We start from the raw sequence: 10111 nt of genomic DNA, 5'->3' as shown, positions 1-10111 counted from the left end.
AAAGATTCTAGTAAGTTACCCACCTCTCACATGCCTCCTTTTGAGCTAATTAATTCCCCAACATTCTAAGAAGATGCTGACACTTCTGGCAGGGATCCCAAGTTCTCCTCCTTTTGGGATAACATTGTAGAAGTTACATGAGAAATACCTTATCTTCAATGAGCATGATCAAATATATCACCATACTACCATGAATACATGAAATTCTGTTTGATTTTTGGCAGCTAAACCAGATTAGGTCTGGTTAATGCATGGATGGGAAACTACCAGAGAAATATCTGGGATTTCCAGGTAGGACTGATAAAGAATTTCACCAAGAACTGTGAAGAATTGTTACCAGTTAGTTTGTCAGTACTCATCTACACCGATCAATGGTCTGACTCAGCATAAGGAAGCTTCCTGTGTTCCTAAGTGGAAGTACTTTTGTGACCCTTCCATTTTGCAAAAAAGTTCATGATTTTGCTTTGGTAACCAACCAATCCCCCCGCCCCCAAGATACACACACACAACTTGTTTTTGCACTCGTGTGAGTGTTAAAGGAATTAGCCCTGATCACGGTACTGGTGAAGTTGAGAGAGGGTTATCTGTGTGGGCAGAAATTTAGTAAATGTTGAACTGACCTGGTTCTAGCACTGTAATCCGCTAGGTTTAGTGCCAACCAGTTCTTAGGGTTTTAGAGAAGACTTTAGTAACAGATAGGATTTAGAATAGAAAAGTCAGGAGCCTCAAAGGGTCCAGCTCTAGAGCGAAGCGCTTTATAGATATGCAGCAGGCCACACATAACATTAAGGAGTGTGCCTGGGTTTTGCAAGTGCACCTTTATGCCCATTATTTCACCATTTTCTACTGCCTATCATCCATGGGGAACCAAATCAAAATTAATCACTAGATATCCCCATAAAGTACCCTATCCATCAGCTCAAGTACCATTTAAATTGCAAGCTCAGAGGAAACACAGTTGTGTAGATACTGAGATTTCTCTAGCAACTGACATTTCAGTCACATTCCAAAATTAATTCCGTCTTTCGCAACATGGAAGAAGCAACTATTATCACTGCCGCGGGGACAGAAGATAATTCCTCTATCTACTATCAACCCAATTTTGGCAATATGAGTTTAGTTCTCAGAAGATGGTGCTTAGTTCAGGACACATCTCTTTCCAATTCACTTGAAAAACACTCTCCTGATGTTCCTATTTGAAACTAAGCTGGATTTTGAACTTGAAAGGTGCAGTAATTACAAATACAAATAGACAACGGGATGGATCCAGTTGTGTCATTCCATTTTGGTCAGCAAAAACAAAGGGGATTGCTTCCCACAGCCCCTCTCAAAACTGCCAGATCTACTCTGAATGGCTGGGATAGACTCCAAAGCAGGTTTGGGCTGGCATAGAGGACTGTGGGTTGGAAGAAAGAGAGAGAAAATTCCACTGCACTAGTACATTCCCATAATGGTGGACTTAATACAAAATCCCAATGTGAATCTTTTGATGAAAGTATGTGTTGCACTTACATACCATCAAGCAAAGCTCCAGGAACCAAGGACACCAAGGTAATATAGGCATGGTAGTTTGCTCTTATTTGCTGTTTTCTTAAACGCCTTCAAAAATGTGACTTGTCAGCAAGCAGCCCAAACAATTTATTGACAGGTTTAAATTTTCTAGGCAAGGGTTCTGTTTCAAGTAAACAGAATGCTTCTAGAAGCTTTAAAAGGGCTAAATGAAAAGCCACTAATGCAGCATGTGACTTATGCATCCCATTTTTTGCAAAGGAAATCAACATTATACAGAAATACTTCCTTAACTCCATGGCAAGAACCACAGCGCCACCTATTGGTAGAAAGTAGTCACTGGGCTCTTTCCAACCCTTTCAACTGGTCTCATAAAGAAAACACTGGATGAAAGCTTGCAACAATAAAAATGACAGAGCCTTTATTGAATAAAAATGTTTCATACTTAGCAAGATTGGTAAGAAAGCAGAATATTTTACAACTCTAAAATATAGTTAGAGATCTAATTTAAGTGAATACATTACAAAAAGATTAAAAACTATTAAGTAAACCCTTTACCAAGCTCAAAATGCTATGATTTATAAAATGCACGCAGTCCAGTTGAAAAGCACTAAAAACATTGGGAATCAGTCCAAACTTTTTCCATTGCTTTGTTATCTTGCAGATATTTGCACACAGTGTTTTTCATGCTGACTCTTAAATCTGGCAGTTTGGTACATATAGAATACTATAACATATACTGTATGCAAAAAAGCAGAATGGAAGTTTCAAGTATGAAACGTTCCGGAAGACTAACATGGAATGTAAGTAGTTATATCCTGCAGACAGAAGCTTGCCCTCTCCAGATTCCTTCACTTTGCATTACTCTTGGAAATAAAGATACCATACCTCTAACCCAGGTATGTGAAAGTTGCTTTGTTCTGGCCAGCCAGCAGATTCAGATTCAGCTGGGTCCTAATTTACAACAAGAGCTGTGTACATATAAGAAAAGAAAAGTGCAAAACAAATTATCTGCTGATCATTGCCATGGAAACATAGCCTTGCCCTATTATCATGCTGCTGATTGCATATTTAAATTACTGTCATGATTGGACGTCTATCTAAAAGAATGTATTTTTACTATTTTTAAAAATGTATTCATCATGCCTTTACACATACATTAAAGTGCAGTAGCCATTTAAAGTGGTCTCCAGGCCCCTCTGAATCTGGTCCCTAAGCACTGCAGTAGTACTGTTAGTGGTACTGGGGGGAGGGTCTGAGAGTCCTCTTTCTTTCAGCTCAGCACAGTGATGTCCTGCAAAAACAGCTGAATAATCAACACCAGATGAGAATAAGATGCCATTTAAGTGACCAGTTTACAGAATGAAAGTACAATTTGAACAATCAAGGTAACGCCTATTCCCAAAACAATGTCATGCACATTCTTCCATTTTCACAACATTGATTACATTTTGCAGGTTCCAATGAACTTTCCTATAGAAATGCAAATCCGAACAAATCTTTCTGATTTATGCATTCACCTGCAGCATTGGCTATCACTTTCATAGAGGGAAGCCGCTTTATGAAAAACAAAACACTAAACACATCAGTTTAAGGCCCAGCACCCTGCAGTAAGTCCCCTAGTGAAAAAAGTTTATTCTTCGTCTTCTTCTTCATCACCATAGTATCTGTTCCGCTTGATCTGCTCCTCCACTGTCAAATCTTCTAGGTCTTCACCTTCAAAAAACCCTACATCTTGGGATTTATGATTTGGACTAGCAGACAATTCTTTTGCAGTTGTCGAATTCAAAACTGAATGTTTGGAAGATGTACAATATAGTGCTTCTTTATCCAGAGGTGCTAACTTTCCTGAAACATATTCTTCTTGTTCCTCATCAGTGTCAGCACTTTTCTGACCATTCTCAATGAGGCTCTCATCAGCTCTTGTTTCTCCCTTTCTCTCATATAGCTCTTTGTCTTCCTCAGCTGTATTTGAGGTATAACTATATTCAGCTGTATTGATTCCTTCCACCAGCTTGTTTTCTACAACCATTTCCTTTGCTGGTTCCTCACTTTGCTGCACTGTGCTCCTCTCAGCCTTGAGAGGAGAGGCGTTTTCAGTTCTATGACTCTTTACAGATACTGTTCTAAATGAGGCTGCAACAGTAAACGGCCTGCTTCTTTCTTTTAGTGAAGATGACCTTCGTAGTTTTTTAAGATCTTGATCCACTTCCTCTTGATGATCTGGCTTAGGGACCTCGTCTTCTGGAGGCCACTTCGGCTTCGACACTTTAATACCCTCTTCCAAGATGCCCCCTTGACTGCCTTGTTCGGAAGGAGGTGGCCAAGCAATCTTCAGCTTCTTGGTTTCTGTAGGCCTCTCTTCTTTCTCAGGCACTCCAGCAGCTTTTGCCTCCATGCTGGCTGCTAGAATTCCAACCTTGGCAATTGGAGCATCTTCCACTCCAGGACTTTGGGGTCCTTCCACGGCATTTCCAGTATAGTCAGGTTTCTCCTGGGGTTCCTCATTTTCAGCTTTGCTTGCCCACAGTTCCTTGTGCGGCTTATGGCCAAAGCCTTCATCATAGTTACCTTTGGATTTAAAGAGCTGGTTAAAGTGAGGCTTGCAGTAAATGGTGCCGTGTAGAGAGGCATATGTTCCAAGGCTGTGCAACAAAACACAACACAGAGACCAGCATTAGCACATCCAGTAGCTCACAAAACAAATTAATAATCTCAAAATATCCCTCTCCTCCCCACTCCAAAGGGCAACTGTATTACACTCACACTCAGTCTACCCTTGGGTCAGCATACACAACAGGGTAATTACACAGGCTGCCAATGAGGTGATCATTCCTGAATGGACACGTAATAATTCACTGTTGAGAGTGAATAGTCTTAAATATTTTACTAACGCCATGACATTGGATCTACCTTTTCAAAAAGTTCATTTCAAGAAGCAGTAGCCTGAAAAGGGACTTCATTGTTAGATGTCAAAAACTAGCACTTAAAAAAAAAAGTCCAATGCCTATGTTTGGAAAAGATGGTGTTCTAATACCAGGTTATTTTTACAATGATGTCAGAAGTGTGTTGAACCCATTTCATAGCCAGAAAGGGACTACGGTTTGGGCTCAACAGTCAAGTGATAATGTAACAGCATTATTGTGGTAGTATGAAGACAGTTTTATTTATTGCAGTAGCACCTGCCTCCTGCATGTAAACCAATACTATATGGTAGGGGAAACAATGTCTAAGTTCCTACGTTCCCATCTAAGTACGTAATACAAGGTACTGAAAAGAGACACTAGTTTTGAGTGTGTACTGTCTTCCCATTTTTATCTCTGGTAAACTAGTTTTGGGGGTTTTCTATACTGCTTTGAAACTCTTTTGGTTGAGAGGCAGCAATGAATACAGAAGGTGAATGCCTGCACCATAAGCTGGTCTCCAATATTATTACATCTGCCTCCAATCTAACTTGGCTATGGAGAAAATGCACTGTTGATAAGATTGTTTCTTATGATGTTTTTAAAATGTTTTATACGAATTGTATTTGAGATTTGTAATGCCATCTGATATGTTGTAAACCGCTTTGATCGTGTTGGAAGAGCGGTATATAAATAAAGTTTTTAATTATTATTATTATTGATAACCACCTGCTGCGCAAAGATCAGCACACAGGCATATCTGAATTGCCTCCTCACACTGAGCAAGGCCAGCAGTAAGGAACATGAGGAAATGAATCCTCATGTTTAGCTACACAGAGTTTATCCCCTACTGTCACCTGGCTGCCTGAGGAAAGCATCCCCTTGCTCCCTCTCGGTGACCCAGATACTGGCAGGATGTGAACATCTTTCGCACGACACACAGTGCCATCCTCCCTGATCACAAGCTAGACCATATGTCAAGAGTAAGAGGGGGGTCCAACCCATTTCCTTCCCCTGTCCTTATCATAGGACGAGGGGGGTAATCACTAAGTCTTGCTCCTACTTGCAACCATCACTACGAGTGGCTTTCTGGGAGCTATGAATGGTCCACAATGTATTAAAAACTTAAAATACAACAACAAACAAATGATTAAATAACAAAGAATCTGAAGGCAACATAAAACCACTAGCAAAGAATAAAACATAACACCATTTAAAATCACATTAAAACCTGGAACAGGACAAGAGTATTAAGATGATGATAATTCTTACCCACCTCTCCTTATGGATCAAGGCAGGGAATAACAAATTAAAATACAGCAACAAATAGAAACATAACACAGGTACACATGAACACCAGTTAAAATGCATAAGCAATTTAAAAGACCATTAACATTAGTTAAAAAGTAATACAGTCACCCCTCCATTTTCACGGACTTGAAGTCCGTGTCCCTCGCCCATTTGCAGGCAGCAAACGAGGGGGACAAAATGAGGTGTACACCGCCATTCAAGCCAATGGGGCTTGAATATAGGTGAATTTCTGTTTTCACAGGAGGGGGACGGAATGGATCCCCCACGAAAATGGAGAGGTGACTGTACATATATTTTTTTAAAAATAATCAATTTATAATTAAAAACTTATAATTTAAAACCATCTAGATATGCCTCCTGGAAAATACTGACCCTTAAACTTGAGTTTAAAGAAAAGATTGGCCCTTAAATTTGAGTTGGCCTTTAAACTCAAGACAGTGTATCCAGTTGCTGAGTCTTCTGTCAGGTCATTCCCCCATTTGGGGGTGGTTGAAGAAAAGTTCCTCTGGTTAATAGTTGCCAGCCTGGTCCTGGCTGACTAAAGCAAATGTCCCCCAGGTGTACAGGGCAAATTATAGGCGAGAAGGTGATCATGTATGTAACCTGTACCCAAACCATGTAGGGCTTTAGATGCAACAAGCAACACTTTGTACCTTGCTCAGAAACTAATTGGCAGCCAGTGAAGTGATTTTAATATAAGTATAATACAATCACTTCTAGATGCACCAGTAACTAATCTGGCTGCACTAACTGAAGTTTCTGAACTTGGTTCAGAGGTAGCCCCAATGTATAGCACATTGTAGAAGTCCAGCCTTGAAGTTATCAGTGCGTGGACTACCATCTTTAGATCATCTAACTCTAGGAAGGTTATAGCTGACAATAAGCACTCCTGGCCCTTATATTATCTATCTGATCTGTCATTTGGAGTGATGGATCCAGAAGCACTCCCAAACTGTATACACAGTCTTTCACATGGAGTGCAACCCCATCCAGGACTTGTTGACACACCCCTAACCCTGATTAGGATACTTAACAGTAAGTACTTCCATCTTGTCTGGATTCAATTTATTATTCCTCACCCAATTACCTTCTCTAGGCATTCATTCAAAGCACACACAAGATGTAGAAACAATTCTAAAAAGTTCTTAAAATACCTGGCATATAAAGAGTCTTTATCTGATGCTGAAGAGACCATACCATAGGCAAGCAGACATCTCTCTCTGAATATTTCATGGATGGGGTGCCACCACTGAAAAGGCTCTCTTTCTTGTAGCCACTCTGTGTATCTTCAGAATATCTATCCTTTTTCTGCTCTTCAACAGAGCCTCATAAAAGCAATCCTGCTCTTACATCAGACCAGTGCAGGAGTGGGGAATATCTGGCCTGCCAGATGTTTTGGACTGTTATCTTCTGTTAGTATTTGCTATGTGCAGTCAAACTGACAGGTCAAAAACACCTGGAAGGCCAAACATTTCAACTCCTGGTCTTCTGGGTCCAGGTTTCTGTTTCCAACAGAGACCCCCCCCCCCAGGCGCTTCCAGGAGGCCCACAAGTATGACATAAAGATCGAACATCTTTGTCCCCAGCATCTGGTATTCAATGGTCTAGTCTAGTGCCTCTGAACTTGGAACTTAGGTCTATCAATCAGCTATTAACTATGATACTATCCACAAAACAATGGCGGGTTACAAACCGCCATATAGTACGCGACGAGCGCGTACTAGGGTTAGGAAGGGGCGGTACTTCCGCACCCCCTAACCCTAGTACGCGCTCTGCACACACAAAATGGCAGCGGCCGTTCCACACGGCCGCCGCCATCTTGACGTAGCAGACGCGCTGCATCCGCACGTCACGCCCTGGCATCTCTTCCGGGGCCTGAGAAGGAGCGCGATTTCTGCGCTCCTTCTCTGCAGTGTCCGGGAGCCGCGCGGTTCAAAGGCTGCGGCTCCCAGACGCTACAAGCAGAGGCAGAGCCAGACCACCGCTTCTCGGCGGTCTGTAACCCACCAATATAATTTCATTTGTTGAAAGCCTTCTAAGTTAGTAGCCACTGTCATATTTTGCAGCAATAAATTTTGCAAGTTATAATTATATATGGTCTGAATAGTTCACTGTCTTATTGCCCTCACTCCTAGAGGTCCCACTGTAGCTTATCTATGATTAGTTTACTGCTAGGCATATATTGTATCTTAAATAACAGCTCCCACTAGAATTCTTGGGGTCCAGCCAAGAATGCCCAGTTCACATTTCTTAGCACTACTGTGCTAGAGAACACTTCCTTCCCCTAACCCACATTAGATTATTAATCTTACAACAAACTACTTTTGCTTTTAGAATGGCATCTGTGTACCTTGATGGGTCTTAGACTTACGTGAGTTTGCTGTTGCAGTAAGAACAGCGGAAGCAGCTAGTATGGTAAACTTGCTGATTGGCAAACAGACGCTCCATTGGGTATACAGTCTTTGTGCATGCAACACAGGTTTCCTTTGCTGGCAACTGGAACTTCTAATAGAAGAAAAATGAGTGATTGGTATCAAGGAGAAACTCATATGCTTTCACACCTTGGTATTATTCCTTCAGTAATCCAGAAAGTCCATCCCAACAGAACCACCCTTTAAAGCTAATATACATCAGGTCTGTTAACTCAAAAGAAAGAATCTCTCCCTCCTTAAAAGCCTCTGTTATAGAATGTCTGAATTTATGAAGATTGCTTACAAAATCCTTCTCTCACCACCCATCAGCACATCATCTCTAGGGATATTTCTGGCTCAAAATAAAACACATAGTGGGGAAAGGCTAATATGCAAACATCACCTCTGACTTAATGTTACCATCTGGACCCATCTTCAATCCCTCTTTTTAGAAGGTCAGTTGTTGGGGGTGCAGGGAAGGAATGCAAGGGGGAGACAAAGAGTAAGATCAATAGAAACTTAGAAGAATGGTGACACATGTACTGTTCACACTGAATTCTACAGTTGCTGTGGCAGATCATCCTCACAATAAAATGGCAGTATATGCATATCAGGAACCTGAACATTGTCTTGGTCATCACATTTTGCATTTCCTCCTGTGCCTTGGGCAAATGTCCTTTTTAGAATTATACATGGACACTCATGTGTTCCTGTGTACTCATCAGCTCAGTTTTAAAAAAGAAGCCCTTTTTAAAAGCACAGAGGTAGAGGGGAACTGCAAGAGAGCAGTTGTCTAAGCCACAGGAACTCCCCCCACTCCTGCCCCACAACCATTGAATACGACTGACAAGGTTATTAGATCTGTCTTCACTCAAATGTAAAATATATTTGACAGGTTATTAAATCTGTCTTCACTCCAATTTAAAATGTATTTGACAGTATGTCACAATTTAAGGGTCAAAACAAGCACAAGTAATAAGGGAGGCTTTTCATATTTAGGCGCTCTAATTTAAGAAGGCACATGGACATACTTAAGCTGTTCTGGGCATATACTCCACTTTCAAACTAGGAGCTAATAAATAAATGCTTTTCATAAAAATGTATTGACACTGAAAGTGCTTCCAAGCCTGCAACTTGTGCTTTAAAAAGGCAGCAGGTGCTGTATGCAGTTCCATAAAACAAACACTGTACATTGTGATTGGCAACTAGAAGGTGTGGACCAAAGGTAAGGAAATACAGTATTAAATTACAGTGACAAAATAAATGGATTTATTATTCTGCCAGGTGGATTTCATGCCAAGGTAGCCTAAGCAATGACCTGTGTCTCTCTAGACACAGAGAAATACTTTCCTTCAAATCAAACATGAAGAGGAAGCAAAATTCTACAAACTATGGCCCCCAATGACCATTATGTTGATAGCCAGTGGAGTCCAAATGTTATGGCTAATTTAAGCAGTAGGAAAAATGGGGCCCCTTTACTGACAGGCAGAATCCAAGCTATAAACTTGCTTGGATGTCAAAGACTGGACTTTCCCAATCTCATCATGGCATCAAACATTTGCAGTGTATGACATGGGCTGCAGTAACATACATTTCCCATCCAACTTACATGCATATATGCAGAAGGGCTTTGGTGTGTGCAGATATATTTTCCTTTCCAGGCACGCTAGGAATAGCAACTACAGAAGGGTGGTCCGGTTAATAAAAAGAGGAGAACAGGCAAGAAAGCTGAGAGTTGAGCTCACATTAAAAGGGAGGCAGAAGGCAGGAGTAGAGATTAGGAACCAGGAGCAGGAAATAGAAGCTGGAAAAGACAAACGGCTATTTATAAACATGTATCTGGGTTGGTATGAAAGCACACTACCAAGCTCCATGGGTGAAAAGTATGTTACCTTTATACTGCCCGATGAAAACAAATTGAACTGACAATTAAGTTTGTAAGATCTATGAGAAATGTGTCTCCTACAATGGTATTAC

The 10111-nt window shown here is 40.9% G+C and overlaps 1 protein-coding gene across 5 annotated transcripts in view; it reads right to left on the bottom strand.

Annotated features, from left to right (window-relative positions):
• Nucleotides 1-1908: 1908 nt before the first annotated feature.
• The window catches only part of LIMA1 (LIM domain and actin binding 1), a 78130-nt gene continuing 69927 nt past the window's right edge, over nucleotides 1909-10111 (bottom strand). For all 5 annotated transcript variants that reach the window (XM_042448704.1, XM_042448705.1, XM_042448703.1 and 2 more), the window contains 2 exons: nucleotides 8095-8228; nucleotides 1909-4154 (listed from right to left, as the gene is read on the bottom strand). In XM_042448704.1, the coding sequence (XP_042304638.1) occupies nucleotides 3143-4154; nucleotides 8095-8228 (1146 nt within the window). In that variant the 3' untranslated portion in view covers nucleotides 1909-3142. The remainder of the gene's footprint in view (nucleotides 4155-8094; nucleotides 8229-10111) is intronic.

Source organism: Sceloporus undulatus, chromosome 2, assembly GCF_019175285.1.
Source record: "Sceloporus undulatus isolate JIND9_A2432 ecotype Alabama chromosome 2, SceUnd_v1.1, whole genome shotgun sequence".
NCBI lineage: Eukaryota > Metazoa > Chordata > Lepidosauria > Squamata > Phrynosomatidae > Sceloporus > Sceloporus undulatus.
This window is presented reverse-complemented; position numbering and strand designations above follow the sequence as displayed.